The sequence below is a fragment of the Watersipora subatra genome, chromosome 8 (genome assembly GCF_963576615.1).
Source record: "Watersipora subatra chromosome 8, tzWatSuba1.1, whole genome shotgun sequence".
In the NCBI taxonomy this organism is placed as follows: domain Eukaryota; kingdom Metazoa; phylum Bryozoa; class Gymnolaemata; order Cheilostomatida; family Watersiporidae; genus Watersipora; species Watersipora subatra.
The window spans coordinates 50,002,708-50,027,358 of record NC_088715.1 but is presented as its reverse complement, the minus strand read 5'-3'; the positions used below and the strand labels follow the sequence as shown (position 1 = coordinate 50,027,358).

General features: G+C 35.8%; 1 protein-coding gene across 1 annotated transcript; it reads left to right on the top strand.

Annotated features, from left to right (window-relative positions):
• Positions 1-4,466: 4,466 nt before the first annotated feature.
• Positions 4,467-22,966, top strand: LOC137401581 (uncharacterized protein F13E9.13, mitochondrial-like). The gene is made up of 7 exons (XM_068088008.1): positions 4,467-4,548; positions 5,719-5,801; positions 6,782-6,968; positions 13,548-13,698; positions 16,387-16,514; positions 17,116-17,336; positions 21,617-22,966. The coding sequence occupies exons 1-6, from the start codon at positions 4,470-4,472 to the stop codon at positions 17,298-17,300; spliced, it is 813 nt and encodes a 270-aa protein (XP_067944109.1). The 5' UTR covers positions 4,467-4,469; the 3' UTR covers positions 17,301-17,336; positions 21,617-22,966.
• Positions 22,967-24,651: the final 1,685 nt, after the last annotated feature.

The window sequence follows — 24,651 nt, the reverse complement described above, 5'->3', positions numbered from 1 at the left end:
GTATATAGTTTTTCTCTCTCACTCTGCCTTGCTGCGTCCTCACCAGTCTTAGCTCTTAGTCATTTCTTGCACTTTTTTCAGTGTCTCATGTGATGCCCTTTTTCATCCCTGTCAATGTCATAACCATAAATCAAAAACCTCAAATTAGCATCCACTTTGTTAAATACTGTACAGCGCTTTAGCGATGCATGTGTGTCCTTCAAACGGAGTCGCGGAAACTATTCTCTAAGGACATTCTTATTCACTCAAGTTAGACCTACACACAACCTCACACTGCTATTCATTTTAGGAATCACTACCATTGCATAGCGCCAAACTGTTGGCTTGATCGTCTCCATCTTCCCTAGCCTTTGGGCACATGCAATCAGAAAATGCAGCCTCTCCTTTCAAATTCAGTCGAAACACATCTGGGAGCACACCAAGTTCAACAAATAACTGAAGTTGCCTGTCTCTCACCTTATCAGTCAATCGTCCCGCAGTCTTTACTGTACCTAAACTCAGCACTTCTAGTTTAAAGGACATAAAACACAGCTTTAACTGAGGCTCCTTTTCTCAAAACCAAAGGGTTCTTTACTTCTTCATAGCCTCCAATCTTTGTCTATGCACTCCAGTCAAAATATTTGAAGTTCTAACGATCACACCTAATCTGTTTGCAGTCTTCTCAGTCATCACAAACAACTACTCTAAAGCGCACTTTGCTATCTTCATGCCTTATCTCCACCTTGAACATGTCCCTAAAAAAAGATTTCCACTCTGCTAGTTGAGTGAAAACTGGTACTACAAAGAGTCTGTCGCGTCCCAAAACTAACCGCTAAACACATTCACTCCATCTGAAGCCTCTTTTCTTGGAGCATTATTTGGCTATACCCTGGAATAGTGAGTCCTTCCACGAAAAAAACCTGTTTTGACGTTTTCGAGTTGTCTTGATTGTCTTGCCGGCTATAGCAACCTCTACCACGATCTTCTACTTTCTCTGACACGACTTCCACAACTTCTCATGTGGTAGTTACTTTTCTTATTAGTGTTATTATACCCACTACATCCAGTTTTATTTTTCTTGTCTCATTGAAACATCTTTGCCCTTCTGTTTACTCACTTCCTTTTTAGCAAAATCAATTTCTGGGCTACTAATATTTCCATGGGTTTTGTTGATCACGAAAGCCACCCTTGCTGACTCGAACACTCTTGCAAATCATCCTCTCTTTTTCTTGGTTGAGGTCTCATTCGCTTAGCCATTCACATCTCACTCATTCATTTGACATGCCCTTGGTAACAACCTGTCCCATTATATCATGCAACAGAACCACATCTGCAAGTCCTCTCTCACTCTCCACTCTTTCCATGAATCTATAAATTCTTCTGTTCCATGGCACCTGCGCTTCATGGCTACTATTTCTTCCTTATTTTGAAAACAATCAGTGAGCCTCTCTTTCAGCATCTCATACTGCATCTCATTCATCTCAATTTCCTATGAGTCAAATATATTCTTACCTATATCTCCCAAGCTCTTCAAAAGTAAGGCTGCCTTTTTCTGTTCTTTTTCAAACTTCTAATGCCTTCTTGTTCTCTCTACGAGGGATACCTCCACATTTCAAACCCAAACCTATAGTAAAAACCTTAAACTTTTTTACAAACCGAGTCGAGCACTGTAACTCGGCCACATGCTCCAATTTCATTTTAGGCATATTTCTCACTCTTCTAATCATATGTTCCATATGTAACCAGTATATTGCCTCTGCGGCGCATATGTGGGTAACGCCAACAATGAAAATCTTTCCAAATAAATCCATCCATCTACATTCAGTAAATCCCACGCTCCACTAACTCCAAACAAAACGCTCGGACTGATTCCTCTCCTGGCACCATGTATTGTTCTGCAACTCGCGGATATTGTATACGATTCTCTTTCTCTCTTACTCTTATCTCGCTGCGTCTTCACCAGTCTCTAGTTCTCATTCTTTTCTCATGCTTCCTCTTTGCTTCTCATGTGACGCCCAATGTTCATCCATGTCAAGGTTATAGCCTTGCACTACCCTTGTCACATCCTAGTCCTGTTTGTTGTAAAACATGTACCAAAAACTGTGGCGGCTCTGATATGTTGCAGTATTTGGTTATTCTGGTTTGTAGAATAACTAGCGAGACAGAAACGTGCTATGCTTACTTATCCAAGATGGCGGCTGCCTATGGTATCAGAAACCAAAAATTGTGATGCAATAATTATAGCATAACCTTAAAGATACATATTTTATGAACATAACATCTTCGTAACAAAATACAAAATGGGTTTATTTTTCTTGGACATCTATTGGGCTACTGCTGCTACAGCAGTTTAACAAATGCAACTAAGCATAATATACTGGCAAACCCTTATCCAAGTAGTACTTAGGCTGACGGCTATCTGATGCACTCCAGCATATACACTTGCTACAGCACTTGATACAGGAGCAATATAAGCAGTATAAGATTGACCGCAGTTGGTTAATCAGAAATATTGTGATGAATTAATTATTTGGGTTTAAGCAATATTTGCATACTTGCTGAAATTTTATTGAGAAAGTCATCTTCGGTGTTAGATAGTTTAGTTTCTCACATTTTTTTCACATGATCAACAAACTAACTTGACTTACAAGTATAAATTCATTCCAGTTCTTACATGCGTGTTAAGTACAAGCTTCCAGAGCGATTGAGCCCGCTAACTGATCTTATGCTGAGTCTAACCCGGAAGCTGAACCACTTTACAAAGCTAACTGTTTTGGCGAGTCTTCTCATATTTTAGTAGAACTGTCAAAGCCACCATGGCACGCTAGTACTTGAAGAATTGGAAAAATAATATGGCACCTTCTCTCTCATAATTATTAAGATCTTACCTTATACTACCGGAGCTAATTAGGGTCTATGTTGGTACCCTTAGCATACATTAGCTTCTATTCCAGTCTTTCTCCTCTGCTTCTAGTTGGTGTTACAAGTTTTAAACATTCTTCACATTCCAGAAATAAGTAGGTCCACATAAATTTACCAGAGTGGATCCACTATGCCCGCATATACTATTACATTTAGACTGGACAACTCCGGTAGCTCCAGCTTATGTTAGGCAATAATATCAATTCATAAAAGAAAATATTTTTGTGGCACTCAGTGGCTGAATAAGCTCAAATTCGGAGGAAGCCTTCTTATCTATATATATATATATAAATATACATATAAATATATATAGTATATTTCTCAAAGGTTGTCTGTGTATTCGTCATTGTGTATGTCCATCTATAGCTATTAAAATTTTGGAATTAAAACTCCGCAATATTATAGAGTTGGACTCATCGAGATTGCTACCGCAAATTAAAAATCCAGGCGCTCTACCACTGAGCCATACAAGGCGTAATGATCTTAGTCGTTATCATATACCGTATAGCGTATGCACACGCTAATTATTTTAGCATTGCACTTTTTTGTGTTTAAATGAATGTAACTCCATTATTGTTGCTATTGAAATGTTATAAAGTATATTAATAAGATGGTTAATTTAAATCTTACTTAAGTCCATTATTTTCCTGTATTTCTAATAGAATTGATAGTAAATTAGCTATCTCCATTTGTTTTGATTTAGGTAGTACCAACTGAATACCCGGTGTTGCACGAATATTAAAGAGGTTTTGCACAAATTTGTGTTTAATCAACGTATACAACATTCGCCATTCTAACTTTTAAAAAAAAGTGATGTTTATTTCTGAGTGTGTCTGGCAAATGCATAATTCAAATATTTGAAAGCCTTAGGCATAGCTAAAACAGATTGTTGAAAACATTTCTTACTTCTTATGCTACACATTTGCTCAAGATTTAACCCAGCTTATAAACTGTGGCAGCCGGCAGGTAATATAGTTGTCATTAACTAAGTTTCTTTCTCCAATGAATTTGAGTAACTTAAGCTAGTAACTTGAGCTAGTCTAAATCTTTACTTTAGTAAGAGCCGTGTTCGTCCTTAAGAAAAAAGATTGCACCGCACAAGAATTGAACAAGTACATATTTGTACTTGTATATTCGGCGGATGCACGGATGTGTAGCCAGGCACACTACCACTAAGCAGGCAGCCAACTTGCCACAGCTTGGAATACTTGTACTTATAATTGCTATTCGTCATGATCTCTTGTGCAATCATGATCTCCAAGCGTGGTAGTCATTGTTATTAGCTAATTATTCCATAGAATGGCAAGGTGGCTGCGTGATGTAGGAGTTAACATGTCTGTCTGCAAAACAAATGTTTGTGAGTTCAATTCGAGTGCGAAGTGGTTTTTTATTCCTATAGATTTATTGCTATAACTGGACACACAAACGACAGACAAACAAACTCATAGATTTATATGCACATGTATATAGATTGAACCTAATGCCACTAGCCGATTGTAACGGGTTGTATTCCAATTCTTTGTAATTGATGCACTTCTGAGTATTTGCCTTTGTTGACAGAACTTAGAATGGGCAGGTGGACATCACTGTTGGCATCCCGTGTGCGCCCATTAATTTTGGGAATGGTTCATGTTCAGGCATTGCCAGGTTAGTTCATGCTGTTGTTTATATCTTGTATCGACTAGCTAAACATGACACCAAATAATATAAACAAGGCATTTTCTGCACCATTTCATGAAACTTAGTTTTGGCTTATTGCCAAAGCATTTTAGGTGTATACCATTGGAAGTTATTTCTTTTATTCTTATCTTATATATACATATAGTATATACAATGGGTAGCTATATCTTTGGTATAATGCAAATGTGTTTAAGGCATAAATCTCTTGACCTGTTTTTTAAATAAGCAAAAACTATTAAATAGTGTAAAATTATGTAAGCTATGTTAAATTATATTGAGCACAAATATTAAGTATATTTATATTTATTAAGTTATATTTATGTTGTTTGGCGTGATTGAAAAGACATATTTATCTGTTGCTAATGTTCAGCTAGCAGCGGATTTGTGGTCTTCAGAACCCTATGCATACCAGTTTTCAGTTTCAGTGTAAGTATAAGCATGCTAGTTTGCTTCTTTCAACTGTATCAACCAGATTATCTCACTCGCTTAGCACTTGAAATAGCATATATAATGAAACCTATTTGTAATATAAGAATAATACAGTAGTGTCGGTAGCTAGTAGTGAGGTTTTAAGTTAAGGGTGATACTAAAAATAGAGTGTTCTACAGTCGATGGTGGAAAATAAGATAGCTGATCAGGCAGTGACGCCAATTCTGCCATTTTGTCAACTTATTTCACACAATCTTCAGTCTTCATCTCACTACTGAATTATATTCAAGATATATTTTTATTAATTAATTAAAATTGTTATTAATTGCCATTATCTTATCTTATTGGCCGCTTCTGAAAAGAAAGACGATAATCATATAACTGTATAACTATAACTTTATAACTATAACTGTATAACTATAAATGTATAACTATAACTGTATAACTATAACTCCTATAACTGAATATGGAAGCAGATATTTTATGTATTGTGAAAGTTAAATGGATTTATATTTCTTTACCAGATCATGTTTGTTACAAATATTCTCAATAACTAAAAATATATCTTGTATGTATTACATATCCTACTACAAGTTGATACAAGTTGCTACAAGTTTGTTGGTAAACCATTACAAAAATTCACATTGTTGCTTGTGGTTTAAAGATAATTCATTTCAAGGCTTGCTTTAAGCAATATATAATGCGCAGGTTCCCCTCTCCACTTACTCAAGATGGAAGACATAGTATCACGAGCAAGGGCAGAGGCCGAGATATACAAAGGTCATAAATTAGTAAGTCAGCCAGTGTGCATTGTCCAATTTTAACTGACAAGGATAGTCCATTTCGATAGTTTTAGAATAATAACTTCATTTACTTTGTTTCACAGTGAAAATGGTAATTAAAATAACTTAACACAAAGGCAGCATATAAAACTATGAAAAACTAAATTGTTATTTAAAAAAATCTAAATGAAATGATAATCAGTAAAAGTGAGTTGTATTTTTGCTTCCCTTTTTAAGTACAGCCGGATTGAGATGTATAAAGGTATGAATTATTGGGTGGTCTCATAATTTCTGACAAAGCTTTAGTTTTTTACTTAAGTTTATTTTACTTTGACGTGTGTTTAGAGTGTCTACACAGGGTGATTCTAAGCCCGGGTTCAGGCACAAGTTGGGTTTGATACCAGTGCCAGGTTTATGACATTGGTGTTTGCTCAAGTCACTTCCACATCCGGAAGTTTCCGGAAATGAGAAGGCCTTTTGGTAAAAGAAAGTTTTCTCAGTCAATAAAATTAGAAGCCATCAGTGACCTCAAACCCTACCTATCAGCACGATGTTCCCTGACGTATATCAGTGCCCTCAAATTCCAAAAGTTGGCATATCATAGATGTATTCAACCAACTCATAGAAGTTTAAGGCTCAGCAGTTAATGTGACTTATTGGCCACATCTGGTTTCTCTCATGTTTACTTCTATGGAACTCCTATCATCATCAATGCCTCATTTAGTGGAACTCTTATCATTATCAAGGCCTCATTTTGTGGATCGAATATGGTGCTTTTATCAAGTACCTCCTAGGTCATAATTAAAGTGGAATGCAAACAAACACTTCTGAACTGTAAAGTTGATTACTCTTTAAACTGATATCGTAAAGTGCGTCTAGTGTCAGCTGTTACAAAGAATCTTTACATTCAGGGATTGCTTAGTATCAATATTTTCATCATTTTTGCTACCAGTGATTCTATCTGTCAAATAATCACTTTGTCTTTGCAGGATGGACTCATCATAGAAAACATGCATGATGTTCCATACATCTGCTCCAACAGCTGTGGTCCAGAGATTACTTCTTGTATGACAGCTGTGTGCAGAGAAGTCAGGCAAAGTTGTTCCCACATGCCTTTGGGTGTGCAAGTACTGGCTGGTTGCAACAAGGAGGCCTTGGCTGTTGCTTTAGCCGCTGGTAAGCTATGCCGCCCTATATTTTAGCGTTCTATTTGTTTTAATACTCCTAGTACATCTGTAGCTCAAATACCCTCTGACTCACAGGCTATAGTTTGCTTCGTTAATGACTAAACCAATCGAAGACTGCCCTACCTATTAACTTATTGATTGTCAGATTAGTGGCTTAACATTGAAGCCTGACTGTTCTCCTTATAGTTTATCTGCTTACTAGCTGTGCTACCCGGCTTTGCCCTGGTATCAAAAATCAGCTTATAAACAATGAGAGGTTATGAGAGTTGCCTGCCACTTGTTATTAGCCTGGCACATTGCCAATATATAATTTAAGTAAGCTTACTAATAAGAGTTATGGCTTCTCATGACTTTGTGTCTTGACCGAAAGCGTAGCGTATTTGTGCCCATATAGCGACATATATCGCTTAGGGAGTCTATCAAGCTTGTGTGACTAAATTGGTAGGGCATCGGACTGTCGAACTGGAGGGTCCGAAATCAACTCTTTTGCAATATGGATTCTTTATTCCAGGGTTTTAATAGCTATAGCTGGAATTGCACACATATTCACATAACCACTCACAAACTTTGAGAAATATAGCCTATAGCATATAGCTCCACCTCCTTTCAGATTAGTCATTCATTAACTGCTCACCTGACTCCACCTCCTTTCAGATTACTGTAAAACCTGTATTTGAGAGCCACTTTGTTTGAACGCCACCTCTATTTGAGCATCACTTCTATTTGAGTGTCACTTCTATTTGAGTGTCACTATGGGAAAAGGCTTGAAAAATGGAGCACCACCCTTTATTTGAACGTCACTTCTATTTGAATGCCACTTCTATTTGAATGCCACTTCTATTTGAACGCCGTTTCTATTTGAACGCCACTTTTATTTGAACGCCATTTCTATTTGAACGCCACTTCTATTTGAATGCCACTTCTATTTGAACGCCACTTCTATTTGAACGCCATTTCTATTTGAACGCCACTTCTATTCGAACGCCACTTCTATTTGAACGCCACTTCTATTTGAACGCCACTTCTATTTGAATGCCACTTCTATTTGAACGCCACTTCTATTTGAACGCCATTTCTATTTGAACGCCACTTCTATTCGAACGCCACTTCTATTTGAACGCCACTTCTATTTGAACGTCACTTCTATTTGAACGCCACTTCTATTTGAACGCCACTTCTATTTGAACACCAGTTTTGAACGCCACTATTTGACATTTTTAATCTTTACGAACCCATAATAGCTAGGGATCAGTAGAAAGATATCCACTAAAATGGTGTTAATAATGACTCGATTGCATCAATAGCAATTAATCTGTTCATTGTTTCTGTTCGTATCAAAGTTCGTTTTCCGACTCCAAGTTTAGGTTTTTTCGTTAAAAGCTTTGATTGCAACATCGTAGAAAGTAATTAGTAACTGTATCACTGGAACTGCCGAGCAAATGGTACACATATTTTTGTTTCAAAAATGTTAACTTTGTTTCTGCATGTATTATAAGTATAGGTTGTTTATCTCACTTGTTCTTGAATATACTGTATATTTGTAGCATTTGATAGATTATTATTATCATAAAGCATATAAATTTGTGGATTTAAAATTTGTGGATTTATAGTAGGTATATTATTTGATAGCATGATTGCGGTAACATGAACTTAGCTTAGCCTACAATGGATCAACGCTCGTAACTCCTGTTCTATTGAGCATAAAAAGCCAGTTTTTTGTTGCAAACTGTAGCAAATGTTTTGATGAGTGTAATGAGCTTTTATGCTACCTTGTTAAATATAGTTGTAAAATTGAAATATACTTTCAAATTTAAAATGAAATAGAAAGTCTTCAAAGCTCAAACAAATGGCAACCCAGGCTATAAGATCATTGTTGGTTAATGGCAAGCAATAGATATCAACTGGTATAGATATCAATTGAGACACGTATCAGCTTCTTCGTGCATACATTTTTTTTAATCTACTACAAGTTGGAGATAAGTTAGTTAATTTCTTGCATCCAAAAGGGTTAACGTCGCACTGCCCAAAGGAGAGTGCAAGATATAGGTGACATTCGATTCGCCCGCTAAAGGGTTAAATTTTTTTTTCAACATCCTGACAAAGTGTTTAAAAATACAACGCCACCCTTTATTTGAACATTACCTCTAATAAACCACCACTCTAAGAGAAGGTTTGAAAAATACAAGAAAAAAATTAATACGTGGAATACAAAATATAAAATACAGAATACATGAAAAAATAAAGGATTTACAATAGCTCTCTCTGTTAAATCAACAATGCAGTTTAGTTATGATCAGATTTGATTAGATCAACAAAGTTGAGGGCTAAACACCATCCACAGGTAGGACTGAGTGAGAAACATAGTAGCATTAAGTTAAACGCTCCCATATATACTGTAGAACAGTAGTATCTGGTTAATTAGGATTTCTTCTATTATAAATAATGAAATGGCTCGTGTGTATACGACTCTGTTATAGTCACTCCTATATAAATCAAAATAAGGTCTGTTTATAAGGTATCACTAAATGTTGAGTGTAGTTTGGATACGCAGATTTAAACAGTCCAGGGCAGAATTAAGGAAGTCTCATACTCATTGCATTTTACCATATTTGGTGACTCTAACCTTTGGGAGACGCCATGAGGTCAGACACCAAGATTTTAGTCTCCGGTTGGTCGAGGTTACTTAAAGGTTGACTTGCAACAAAGTTCACATTACAGTTATTTGAAATGAAAAGATTCACCATGTCTTACTCTGTTGTGTTGTAGGTGCAAAATATGTGGAAATGTGATTACAAGTTCTTAAAAGCTCAAAAACGAACAGTAAATCGCAGCCACACGAGACTGCCGTAGTTTGGATTCTCTTTCCAAAACGGCTCAAATGTGATGTAGTTGTGGTAGATGGTTTCTGGTAACACTTTCATGCAACCTTATTCGTCGAAATATTTTCACAAATATACTTCACTCATTCAATATAACCATGTCTATTGTTCTTACGCGTCTGTTTCATCGTCATTGTAATGCTGTCACTTTTAGCAGTGATATCCTATAACTTACCGTAAAAATTCGTTTAATTTTTTAGCCTTAGCTTGAAGGAGTACATACCGGGTATCATTGTCTGATAATCATGAAGAGCCTGTTGGTCACTTGTGATAATCGAAAAGTGCTGCAGAAATTATTTGCAAAGTATTGGGTCACATGATCAGATTACGACTTGCCGATTAGACCAAACCGAAACAAAACTGTAAAGTAGCGAGCATCTATATTTGATACGGGTCTTCGGTAAAACCCGAAGTGTTTGTCATAAACTAGTGCTACGATAAGTTTTATATTGAGCTTTTTATTGGCCTTTCAATTCACGTGAGAACATCATGTGGCAAGACAATAACCAAATTTCATGACTACATCGGAGAAATAAAGAGATTCCAATCTACGGCAGCTTTTTGTTTTTGAGCTTTTAAGAGCTTGTAATCACATTTCCACATATTTGCCACCTACAACACAACATAGTAAGACATGGTGAATCTTTTGATACCAAATAACTGTAATGTGAATTTTGTTGCAAGTCAACCTTTAAGAGTTAGTATAGAACTTTCCAGAGCCTCTTTCAATTTCCCTTCGTGAAAGCATTGCATGATATGTCCTTCAGTAAGGCCTAATCTAATCAGGCTGCACAAGCACCAATGAGAGTCTGGGCTAATTTTGTGTTCTAATTATCTATCCCAGACATAACTAACCCTGCCGCTATAGACTGTTAAAGATAAACCTACGCAATTTTTTGCAGATTTTATCAGTATCAGAAAATATTGGTATTTCTATATCATTTGTGATGGTTTTTAATGTTTGAGGTAATCTGATTGCCAGGATATTTTAAGATTCAAGTCGATAAAACTTGATCGCCATTAAAAAGCTAAGATCAAATAAAATTGCGATCATGATGCCTATTGTCGCAAATAGATCAATGATTCAAATTCAAAATGATCAACGCAAATTCAGATTAATTGATTGATGAGAATGTGTAGAAAAGAATTAGAAAGAAATGAATGAATAGGTACTTCAGAAGGAAAATAGAGAATATAACTTATTTACTGGCAAATGATGCACCGGTCTTTGATAATTTACTCAACTTAGCTCTTTTACAGCTCATTAAATAACTGGTTAACCCAAGCTTATTCTTATGTATATAATCTATGTTCAAGTTTTGATTGTCTGTACTATACTGAATCCATGTTATTCATTTGTAACCTTTGAAAAATAAATTTCTTCTTTTTAAACTTGATTTGCAACAAAATTCACATTACAGTTATTTAGTATCAAAAGATTCACCATGTTTTACTGCGCTGTGCTGTAGGTGCAAAATATGTGGAAATGTGATTACAAGATTTTAAAAGCTCAAAAACCAACAGTTAATCGCAGCCATTTAGAAAACGTCGTAGATTGGAATCTTTTTCCAAAACGGCTCAAATGGGACGTAGGTGAACACGATGGTTTCAGTTTACACTTTCATGCAACCTAATTCATCAAAATATTTTCACAAGTATACTTCACGCATTCAATAAAACCATGTCTATTGTCCTTACGCGTCTATTTCATCATCATTGTAAAGCTGTCACTTTGAGCACTGATATCTCAAAACCTACTGTAAAAATTTGTTTAATTTTTCAACTTAAGCTCGAAAGAATGCATATCATCCTCTGATAAACATGACAAGCCTTTTGGTCACCTGTGATAGTGGAAAAATGCTGCAGAAATTGTTCGCTCTATCTGGCAGAAATTATGGGTCACTTGATCAGATTACGACTAGATGATTAGACCAAACTGAAGCGAAACTGTAAAGTAGCGAGCATCTATATTTGATAAGGCTTTTCAGTAAAACCCGGAGTGTTAGTCATAAACTAGTGCTACAAAACGTTTTATATTGAGCCTTTTATTGGCCTTTCATTTCACGTGATAACGTGTCAAATGAAAAACCAGGTGGAGTTGAGTACGTCGTCGAAATAAAGGGATTCCAACCTACGGCGTTTTCGTGATGGCTGTGATGAACTGTTCGTTTTTTAGCTTTTAAGAGCTTGTAATCACATTTCCACATATTCCACATTTCCACATCACATTTCCACATACATACGCTGCTTTGTTGTAGGTAAAACCTACAACAGAGCAGAGTAAGACATGTTGAACCTTTTAATACCAAATAGCTGTAATGTGAATTTTGTTGCAAGTTAACCTTTAACATTTATGCTCAAGTAGAAAAAATGATGTTCGTGAATGATTCTTGATAGCAGGCAGGAGGATATCTATTACTATTAGGCATACTTTAGTGGTCTTTCGTCTGCACAAGTTGTTCATGCGTCCTCAGGCTGGTTGCATGGTCCTCAGGCTTGTCCTCCTAGCATATTCCTCCGGCTTAGTTGATTTATGTGAATAGTAAATCTTTTCTTCTTATCATCTTATTTTCTTATCTAGTTTGTCATGCGTGTCTGATAAGTTAGATTTGATAATAAGACGGCTGATTAAAAGCAAGATCAAGAGTTTGGACATAGAGATGCCAAGAGTGAACAACTCCTCAATTGCACTATGTTCTTTGTCAAGCTAAGGATTGAAGATTTCAAGAGGTGTTCATTCGTAGGCTGACTGAGCCTACCAAAACTACTAAAACAAAGCTTTATAATGAAATGGCATTGCAGCTTGAAATACATGTTTCAAGTAAATAAATTTGATTGTTGTGACAACTATAAATAATTTTTCAACAAATATTTGACTTCAACTATGGAACAATTTAGCAACCATTTTATGAGTAACTAGAGAAGTTGTGTGATCAATTTTTTTATGGCCATCAATAAGCTGACAGTTGAACTCATTTTCGTCCAACAGCTGTGTGTCTGCCTAGTTGTTATACAACTTGGCCTTCGTGTCTCACTTATCTCCAAGTAACTATTCGTTTGCGGCCAGCTCTTTGGACAGAGCATCTGTTATATAAATGTATATATATATATATATGTTTATATGTATATATATACATGTATATATGTATGTAAACATGTATATACTGTATATGGATGCGCTGTCCAAAGAGCTGGCCGTAATTTTATATTAAATAGAAATAAGTGGGACACGAAGAACAAGTTGTCTAGCAACTAAACAGGCACACCATCGTTGAACGAAAATGAGTAAAACATTTGTTCGAATGAATCTCACTTGATGAGTATTTTTCACAGTCATATACCCAGAATGATATGAATACTTGAAAATTAAGAATGGAAATAAAGCATTTTTGACATATGAGTTCCATTTGTATGTTTTTAAAAGGACCTACATGTATGTTAGATATAGAGTGTAATTATCACATGATGAAGGTGAAAAATGTAATGGAAATGATATTCTCAAATAACTTACATTTCAAGTATGTAATTTACGAGCGCTCATGATTTTCAATATATCACGACTCTGTAAAATTATTAGAGCATATTTTGTGGTGTATCCTGTCTTTGACTCCTTAGGTCCTGTACCCGATGAGTCAAGGACAGAAAATAGTTTATAGAATTTTCTTTAAAGCTATTTGTATGGATTCCAGATTGTGACTTCATAAGGGCCGAGGCTTTCATATACTCCCATGTGGCGGATGAAGGGCTAATGAATGGCTGCGCTGGGGAGCTTCTTAGATATAGGTCAGCTATCGGAGCCAATCATATTTCTGTACTCTGTGATATAAAGAAAAAACACAGGTCGGTATGATAGATTGCTTTACGCTTATGACCTATGACCTCTACTATAGACCACTTCTGTTTAACTCAGGATTTTGTCACTGATGAAACTTACATGTAGTTAGGTGTAAGTTTTACTACATGGTGCTAAGTTTGATAGCAGCTCCTTCAGTAGGTTGTAAATTTCCTTTTTTTAGTTTTTCATATTTTCTCGATTAGTTCAGGCCGTTGTTTCTTTACTGCACTTTTTTAATTTGATAAAATATTCAAGGAGTTCTGAGAGCTAGCTTTACTTGGTAGTCATCAAACCGAACAAGAGTACCTCACCACGCTATTTGAAGCAAGTTTAACAAACCTCTTCAGATAAAACGAAGAGTTCCGGTAACCATATTTAGCATTAATAATCATCAGGCATTAGTATTCATCAAAAAATTGATGTATACATGTCAAAACATGTCACATGTCATTTGTTACATGTCAAAACATGTCACATGTCATTCGTTACATGTCAAAACATGTCACATGTCATTCATTACATGTCAAAACATGTCACATGTCATTTGTTACATGTCAAAACATGTCACATGTCATTTTTTACATGTCAAAACATGTCACATGTCATTTGTTACATGTCAAAACATGTCACATGTCATTCGGTACATGTCAAAACATGTCACATGTCATTTGTTACATGTCAAAACAAAACTGACAAGACAAAAATCAGTAATTACTTAGTGAGTTGAACCAGCATGTTTCAAAAGTTGGTAATCTAATAGTATTGCAAAGGAGTCTGGATATTGAAATGAAGGCTGTAGTAATCGAAAGTTTACAAAACATACGATGGTGGATGTAGTATGTTGTTGTCACAAAATGGAATGCGATGTTTATCATATGTGTGGAAAAAGAAATAAAAATATTCTTGGCATAGTTTATTTATGCAGAATTTTAAAACCCGTAACACAAATGCAGAAGCGAACCAGTTTTGGATAAGGTGATATGTTCAAAGATATGGTGAGGTGATTGGTGGAAGCGTGGTGAGTTGGAATACCTGATCGGTAGTACACAAGTCTCAGTATAGATTTCTGGATAAGGAATATCCTTTTCTGTTGTTGGTATGGCGAAACGGGAAATCTATATCAATGCCATTGATCTGATGACAATACACAAATTGAAAGTAAAACAACAGCGCTGTCTTTCTGTATATGAATTATCTGCACTTCCTCAAAAGAAACATGTTCGATAAAAGCATGCTGCAAAAATGATCAATATGTTTGAACCTGTAAGATTATCGTTTAGCAGTTGACCAGGTTAAAGACAGGGATCCTATCGTGTGCTTTTGTTTAGCCTTAGAGTGGCCATTGGGGGTAGATTAAGGTCTGGTTTACCAAGGTTAGATCATATGAATGCTACAAGTTTATCAAGTGGAATAGGGTTTGTCTGCTCTCGATTGATCATTTAGTTAGGAGTCAGGCTCTGCTATTCGCATTTGTAAGAGGGCTGAACTACCTCATATAAGTTTAGGCTATCTGTTCGTTGGTTAAAGCCTGGTTTCCATATAACAGCGCGAGGCGCGCAACAAGGCGCACGACGTTGTGCGTAGGCCAGCTGTGATATGGAAACGTCAGCGCACGACGATCGCGCGACGTGTGTACGCTGATCGCAAGGATCCGACAGAATGGATCCTTGCGATGGGTGCGCGCGATGATGTATCCCACAATACATCGTTAGACCTTTTCAACCTATCCCACAATTCAAACGGAGGGCTGTGGCTCCGAAGAAATCGGTCTCCCGTACGAAAGAGTAAGCCTGGTTTTCATATGACTTCGCAATGGAGGGCTGTTTTTTCGAAGAAATATGTCTCTCCTACGAAAAAGTAAGAAAATTATCCACCCTGTCCAATGCAAGCATGGCGCCTATGCGCGATATGGAAACACTGCATCGCGACCCAAGAAATGCATTGCGCACGATCACTGGGCCGCGCATGATCATTGCGCTGTTATATGGAAACCAGGCTTTAGACTGCTGATTTAAAGCTAGCAAGCCTTTCTACTGAACCAAGTAGATCGGTGTTTTGTAAACTTGGTTTGCTATCAGCCGATTAAATGTTATCCATGCCACTAATATGATTAAGGTCACTAGGCTGAAGTCCAGTAGTCTCGAAGGCCTGACTTGCAAACAACACTGGTCACCACTGGTGGTGACTGAAATGACATCCAACTGTAAATTATGGAGTGATGACAGTTCTTTTTATATCATGTGCATTAGATGGTTCATACATTACAACTATTTCAAAAAGTAAACTTTCTCTACAGTAGATGCTAAAAAATTGAGTGAACACAATTTCATTAGAAAACCGCATTATAAATATGTGAACTACAGTAAGTGATTGCTACTTCGTGGTTCAGCGTTTACGGCTTCGAAATTGAAAATACTCAATAAAAGTCACAAAAAATAAATAAAAAATAAAAACAAAAATACACAAATTCAGTCCAGTGAAATCCTTCCGTGAGCATCGCTATGATAGCAGTCATTTTGTGAAGTTTAAAATTGCCTCTGACACCCTTCACCAGGTCTCTTAAACACCCTCAACTCTTAAAATCGACTGATGAACCTAAGAAAACTAGAAAACTTGAGGAATTACTATAATGCTATGTTTTTGCAATACTAACATAACAAGTTCACCGTGTGCTCTGTATGGATGTCTTGTAGCTCGCACGCTATTACTTCAGATATTAGTATAGAGCAGATGGCAAGAGATGCAGAGTTCTTCCTCTCTGATGGAGTCATTGTGACAGGCGTCAGCACTGCTGACTCAGCTGATGTTGCCCAGTTAAAGGGTGAGACATTATTCAAGTTAGTTATTAGATGCTTGAAGCTGGAGTTGTCTTCTCCTTTGTTGATGACGTAATATGTATGAAAGGAAAAACAAATAGACACAAATTAAACTTTAAAAGTTTGCCACAAGTAGGTTCATGCATTTGTGTTTATTAGGCAATATGGAGTGGCGGGTCTCTCACCTTGATTAATCTTTCTGCGCATGTTTCTAAGGCTAACTTTGTTTCCAAACTTTAGCCAAAAACTTTATCGCAATCTGAGGAACTGTCATCACTGAAAGCCTGTTCATTATTGACCATAATTTGTCCCTCATACCTAATTGCATAATTGTTAAACCATACAAATAATCATATTTCTTGAAGAGACAGTCATTAACTGTACAGCAGCCTAATGACCAATACTATTTCATCTACATTTAGCAATTGGCCTTCACGCGTGTACACTATGACATCGTACTTTCTAGAGAATCGTCAAATTTATTAGAAATTTTAAATATGATTTAATTACCTTTTTGTTTTCCGTTTTTCAATTTTCTGCCTTCGTCCAATCAAGTTTTTGTATACAAATATGCAAAACCCGTCTCTAGTTTGTTTTGGTTTGCAGCTGTCAAAGAGTCCTTAGACATCCCAGTTTTAATCGGGTCAGGAGTGACAGCAGCGAATCTTCATGAGTATTCCTCAGCAGATGCTCTGATCATTGGCTCTTATTTTAAAAAGGATGGCAAATGGACCAATCAGCTTGATGATGAGAGAATAGAAGCAGTCGTCAACGCTAGGAATGCTTTGTGAGCTCTCATTATATTGAAAGAGTTGGGACTCAGCCAGGTAAGACAACTAATTGACTCGTGACATTGTATTTGGACCTACTACATATATGTGTCTGTGCCTACGGCTGTATATACCGTAAAACCTCTATTTAAACGCCACCTTTATTTGAGCACCACTATAGGGGAAGTGTTAAAAATTACAGCCCCACCTTTTCATTGAATGCCATCTCGTTTAGACCTTCGCGTTCACATTCATTATGTATGATCTTTACGAAACCTAATGACAATGATCAGTAGATAAGTGTCTACCAAATAGTGCTAATAATGACTCAGTTACATAAATAATAATTAATTATTTCATTTTTACTGTTGTTTTGCCATGATTTTAATGATTCTTTAATGATTTAATGAATTTAATTTTAATGATTTTAATGACGGTGTACCTATGAAGATCGATCATCACAACTATTAGAACTGCACTCGGATTGGAAGTCACTAAGGTCTAAATCTGATCCATTGTCTTCAGATACGTTTATAATGTGGTTTATATTATGACCTGAAGAGTAAAAGGGTTTTGATGAACATTGAGGATACTCTTCAGGAACACTGTGTGACGTAATAGCAGCCATTGTTATGACGTATTGATGTCCGTTTTTTTGCTCTCCAAAGCTTTTGGGTTTCTTCTTTAAAAACATTGGAAACTTCTAAAAGCCTTTGATATACATGTTCAGTGAAGCTCGGCTAACTCGACCTTCATGGGACCGAGAGAAAGTGTTCACGTTATCAGAGCGTTCAAGTTTTGAGAACACTGTCACAAGTGCATGTATTTATCAGTATATATACAAACTATATATAAATCAAAAGCATTGATTGCTTGTTCCAAGATAAGGGGCCTCTCGTAGAATGTTTTAACAATTTTTATCAGAAAGTGTAAATATTTTCCTATTACTTGAGATTTGTTTGTTTGTTTTAGGTGATGTGACTGCCAGTACGTTTTCAGATTAAAATAGGCAAAACCTGATCGCGGTTGAAACGCTAAAAAAAAGACATCTTTTTCTTTTGAGCGTTTTAACTAAAACCAATTTTGCTGATTTTTCTTTAAGTTTATCTGAAGATTACCTCGCTTCTCCTTACTTTCGAAAGGCTATCCCCAAGCAGATGTTTGGTAAAATTTGATTTTTTGCAAACCTTTAGAAAAGTCGTTAACGAAAATATTTTGCCGATAGTGGTAATAATGACACCTAAGAACTACTAAAAGTTGATGTTTATCTCTATGGCTTGGAATAAAGTGATATTCTAAAGCAATAACAACCATCTCGGTAACCATTGGGCAAAAAACTATTCGAGTTGACGAAGTCAACTCCGATTTATCTAAAGCAATTTATCATTGCGTGGGAACGGACCAAACAAATCCGTTCGAGTTAACCAGGTGTTCGAGCTATCTGAGGGCGAGTTAGCCGAGTTTCACTGTATATTGAAATCTATATATCGAAATATATATGAAAATTTATGTATCGAAATATATATATCAAAATCTATGCGGATATATATCAAAATATATATCAAACTATGTATACATATATATCGAAACATATATATCGAAATATATATATCGAAATATATACAATATATATATATATCGAAATATATATGCATCAATATCGAAATATTGATGTATATATATGTTATGTTACGGTTATGTATATATGTTATGTTATTATATATTCTGGTATATATTTCGATATATATTTCGATATATATCGAAATATATATATATATCAATATCGAAATATATATATATATATATATATATTGAAATGTATACACTATTATAGCTGGTCTATTATAGTCTACCCGGCGATGCCCAAGTAATAAAAGTCTTTGGACAGAAAATTGATTTGTATTTAACATATAACAACATTTGCCATTCTAACTTTTAAATTGCATATCATGAGAGAAGTGTTTTGTGTAGTTGAAATAAATTTAGAGAGAAAATAATAACAACTGTAAATGTTTTCAAACTTTGTTAATCAACTGTAACTTTCAAACTTTATATCATGAGGAAATGATTTTGTGCAGGACAGGTTCTTTTCTTTGGAGGCATTAGACAAAGTGTAACTTCCGAGAATACATGTATTTAACAGATTAATAAAAAGAATATGACAAAATATGGTAGTATTTTGTAGTTGAAATTGTATTAGAACAATGTCTGCCAAAAAATGGTTGAATGAAAAATTAATATTAATAATAAAAATTGGAAACTAACTAAGTAATAATAACAGTAATAGGAAAATGAATAATGTTTAAACTTCAAGCACAATACTCAAATTATGTTTAAAAAAATGCAAGTTGAAATAAAAATGATAATGCAACAAACTTTATAAAAAACTTATGTTATAAACTTCAAAAGTTATAAGAAGTTTATAAATGTAATAAGAGAATGTAAATAAATCTATCTACATGTATATATATTTCTCAAAGTATGTAAATGTATGTAAATATAAGAGAGTGAGGAATAACTGATATTTTTAATCTTACACGATAAATCTTACAGTAAATCTTACAGATAATCTTAAAGTAATCTTACAACTGTTTGTTGTAAAAGGTTAAATTAATTACGAATTACTAATTGGTTAGGTTTAGAAGGAGTAATGTGTAAGCTAATACACAAAGCAAGCACTGATAGGAACTTTTGTGAAACGCGTGTTTAACGAACGCAATATTCATCTGTTGAGGAAAGGAAATTGCGCTTGTTAATATACCATATCGCTATTAAAATAAATGTTAAATAACAAATTGAAAAAATATTCATACAAACATTGATGTTTTCATTTGGACTAAAAGAAATAACGTAAACAGATTTTTTAAACGAACAAAGATTTTGTTCGTATTTAATGATTGTGGAACGCAAGGTACCAAATCAGAATCCAAAGAACATAATGTAGAGCTCTGGAAAAAGTATTCTGAGCAGCTGGAATAAGTAAGTAGAGAACTAAATGTAGATTTAAAATAAATAGCAAGTATGTAAACTGCGAAATGTCGATGCAATGTGTATCTTTTAGTAACGTATATCATCAGTACAAAATTCGTTAAATTTTAAGTTCGAGATAAAGAATTAGCTTCAACGAAAAAAGACGAAGAAGCATCACGTTGCGTAAACTTAAGTCCCAAAATATTTTTGAACAGGGGATCATAACGTGTGGGCGCGCTGCTGAAATAGTTAGCATGCGCATGGTTTATGCCGTATATGAAAACATGTCTGGTCAGTATGTCGTTCTAGCTCAGTGGTAGAGTGTCCGGCAAAGAAATTTGTCAATTTGTCGTGAGTTCAAATCATCAGAACGCGGAATTTTAGTATCCAGATTTTAATAGCTATAGCCGGAATGCAGACAGATGACATACAACATACTTTGAGAAATATATATAGATTATACATACAGTCAAACATGGATAACTCGCCCTCAGATAGCTCGAACACATGGTTAACTCGAACGGTTTCTTTGGTCCGTTCTCACGTAATGATAAATTGCTTTAGATAACTCGACCTCAACTCTGTTAACTCGAACAGTTTTTTGCCCAACGGCTACCGAGACGGTTGTTATCGCTTTAGAAAATCACTTTATTCCAAGCCACAGAGGTAAACCTCAACTTTTCAAAATTCATAGTTGTCGTAGTTGTTCAAATGCGTCGTTATTACCGCCATCGGCAAAATATTTTTGTCAACGACTTTTCTAAAGGTTTGGTGAAATTTGATTTATACCAAAAATCCGCTTAGCCGTGGCCCTTCGGAAGCAAGGAAAAGTGAGGTAACCTTCGCATAAACTTTGAAGAAAATCGGCAAAATTGATCTTCGTTAAAACGCTCAAAAGAAAAAGATGTCTTTTTTCTGAGCATTTCAACAACGATCAAGTTTTGCCAATTTTAATCTAAACAACGTCCTGGCAATAACATCACCTCAAACAACAAACCAATCTCAAGTGATAGAAAAATCTCTATACTTTGTGATAAAAAGTTTTAAACTTTACATTAGAAGCATTTAATTTGAAACAAGCCATTTATGCGTTTGATTTATATTATAGTTTGTATATGTACATGTATCTACTAATAAATAAATAAATACATGGATTTGTGACAGTGCTCTGATAACTTGAACGCTCTGATAACTCGAACAATTTCGCTCGGTCTCGTGAAGTTCGAGTTATCCATGTTTGACTGTATATTGCTTATATATATACACGTATATCACTTATACAATGTATAAGCTTAAAATGTATATGTACAATGTATATACATGTATAAGCTTTCACTAACTTTAATATTTATTAATTTTCCTTTTAGGAATAGTAAAGCCACGGAGAAGCCTAAAAGCGTTCTCACCAACTCCTCAGTATGGCTTTCTGCTGCTTTCATCGCTAATATCAGCACATCTCGTACTTCCTTATCGGCATCCTCAAGTTCGGCATGGCCACCCCTCACAATCTCTCATTTAAATTAAATTACAAGGAGTACAGCCATTTGTGGACCAAAGATCTAAAAATTAGGACACAAGAGAATATACACTGACAATGGTTTGAAATAGTCCCATGAGCCATTGTGATTATTTACTAGTTGACTAAAGGTCCTTTTTGTCCATGTTCAGGTAAAGCAATCTGTTAGTGCAATGCTATTAGGCAGTCTTCAAGTTTCAGGTCATTAAAACCTTTGGTTTTCTTATTACCTGCTACAACGTATATTTGTCCGCCGCTCGAAAAACAGTTCTAGCAGTTGTTTGATTCTGTGAAAAATAAATTGCCTGCTATTGTTCACCGCAGTTGACCAAAGAATGGGCGGCGTACGAACCTTGTTCAAATCCTTGTACGAATCGTTCAAAATTTGTTAGCTGAATTTGTCAGCTGTGTATAATAAAGCCAAATCTTTGTCAAAGGGCTGCATTCGCTCGCATGTTTTTTGATTATTTCTCATAACATCACTCTTTCAATGAGTTCCTAGACTTCTAAAAAGTTGAATATTCTAGCGATGTATAGGCAGAGGTTGTACTTGGATGTCAAATGTCAAGCTTGTTTCACTGACATGTTCTTCTCATGCTGCTAGCAGAAGAGCTTAACAAAGGAAAAAGATGATTGCTTGAATTATTTAGGAACTCGGACTAACATTTTGTAAACAAAGTTCAATTCATTTTGTACATTATCAAATGACTCATCAAAACCACCGTTGTTTTTTAGCCATAGTCAAATATTCATGTACATTTTAGCCAGTTACAAGATAACTGATGCTTCAAATGACCTGAAATACAATGACTTTACATAAAAGACTGCTTAACAACGTGGTGGTAACAGATTGCTTCACCTAAACAGGGTCTAATATGACTTTTATGGAAAGCAAATTGCATGAATCGTCTTAAGAACTGGTCCTGTTCTACAGTCAGTGTCTAATAGCCCAGCCATTTGTGTGCCAAACACCATTTCACAGTTATAGGAATGCAAAAGAATATAATTTTACTAGCTTCTATTTTCCAAAAATTTGCCTAGGTGATGGATTCTTGGTGCTGCGTGTTGTTTGCAGACAATGCATGATGATTTCTTTCTCAAATAAAGAGACTTATTTTTAAATGCATTCAATTGCAGAACTAATGACGACTAAATGATCAAAAGTGGTCTGACTGTTTCTGGTTGGGTTAATGTCACTGTGTTTACAAATTTGCTTAAATTATTATAAGATTGTTGCCATCGTTCTTTTGCAGTTAATTACGAAAATACCCAATTTGCAGTAATGCACTCATTGAGTCATTGAGTATATTTGTAATAGTTCTGTGTGCATATCTGCCCATAGTTGCCCCATTCATATTTTCAATGTTCATATAATGCCAGTAATGCTGACAATACACAGGATCACTTTCATACTTAATCAGAAGGCCCGCAGGTAGATGTTTAATCAGAAGGCCCGCAAGTAGATGTTCAATCAGAAGGCCCGCAGGTAGATGTTTAATCAGAAGGCCCGCAAGTAGATGTTTAATCAGAAGGCCCGCAGGTAGATGTTTAATCAGAAGGCCCGCAGGTAGATGTTTAATTAGAAGGCCCGCAGGTAGATGTTTAATCAGAAGGCCCGCAGGTAGATGTTTAATCAGAAGGCCCGCAGGTAGATGTTTAATCAGAAGGCCCGCAAGTAGATGTTCAATCAGAAGGCCCGCAGGTAGATGTTTAATCAGAAGGCCCGCAGGTAGATGTTTAATCAGAAGGCCCGCAGGTAGATGTTTAATCAGAAGGCCCGCAGGTAGATGTTTAATCAGAAGGCCCGCAGATAGATGTTTAATCAGAAGGCCCGCAGGTAGATGTTTAATCAGAAGGCCCGCAGGTAGATGTTTAATCAGAAGGCCCGCAGGTAGATGTTTAATCAGAAGGCCCGCAGGTAGATGTTTAATCAGAAGGCCCGCAGGTAGATGTTTAATCAGAAGGCCCGCAGGTAGATGTTTAATCAGAAGGCCCGCAGGTAGATGTTTAATCAGAAGGCCCGCAGGTAGATGTTTAATCAGGAGGCCCGCAGGTAGATGTTTAATCGGAAGGCCCGCAAGTAGATGTTTAAGAGGCTGTTCTTGAAAACCAGATGAATTTTTGAAACCAAATATGTTCAGCAACCAGATGGGCGACACCGAGCATATGCGTGTGAAGTGTGGATAAAATCGGCCAAAAATGTGGAATGCACAACATTTATGCAGACAGACAGACAGACACAATGGCAAAGTGGGATTTGTTAACACAGAGAAGCAGAGTTAATCTTAGATGACCTTCAAATTGTAGGAAGTTCAACTTGAGATAATAACTGGATTATGATAGCCAACCGTAGTTTGGAGCAGTTAACCACAAGCTATGATCAGTTTCATTTGTAAACACTTTCCGCAGTAATATTGTTGGCTTTTAAATTTATGTGCAAAATAACACAAAGGTCATAAATTCTCTGTTATTACGGAGAACTATAGCCAAACCAATCAGTAGGCAGTGAGAAATACATTTCATTAAAATTTTAACGTATTAATGTGAGATTGTAATGTGATGAAATTTTAAATATGTCACTTCAAGATTAGAAAGGGAAATTAGTAAATGATCAAATTGTTGTCTACCGTACTTGGCTATAAAACTAGCGCAATATCGCTGTAGCGTTACATGTATTTGCACCCTTGTTTTAATGCACTTGCCAGGTTTATCATAACTTGGTTTAAAGGTGAGGTGTAACTCGTATGGTCTTAGATTCTTACACCTGATTACAAAAGTACTGCAAGCTATGAATAGTACTAAGATGTGTGAGCTCTTATGCTGAATTCTGCCAGTTGTATATAATTAAATAACTTCGGTCTGTTATGATTTGTTATAATTCATGCA

Bases quoted from the DNA above. Each gene is read 5' to 3' on its own strand.
- LOC137401581 (XM_068088008.1), top strand. From the start codon at position 4,470: ATGGGCAGGTGGACATCACTGTTGGCATCCCGTGTGCGCCCATTAATT. The intron at 5,802-6,781 runs GTAAGTCAGCCA...TTGTCTTTGCAG, and splicing joins TATACAAAGGTCATAAATTA to GATGGACTCATCATAGAAAA. The intron at 6,969-13,547 runs GTAAGCTATGCC...TATGGATTCCAG, and splicing joins GGCTGTTGCTTTAGCCGCTG to ATTGTGACTTCATAAGGGCC.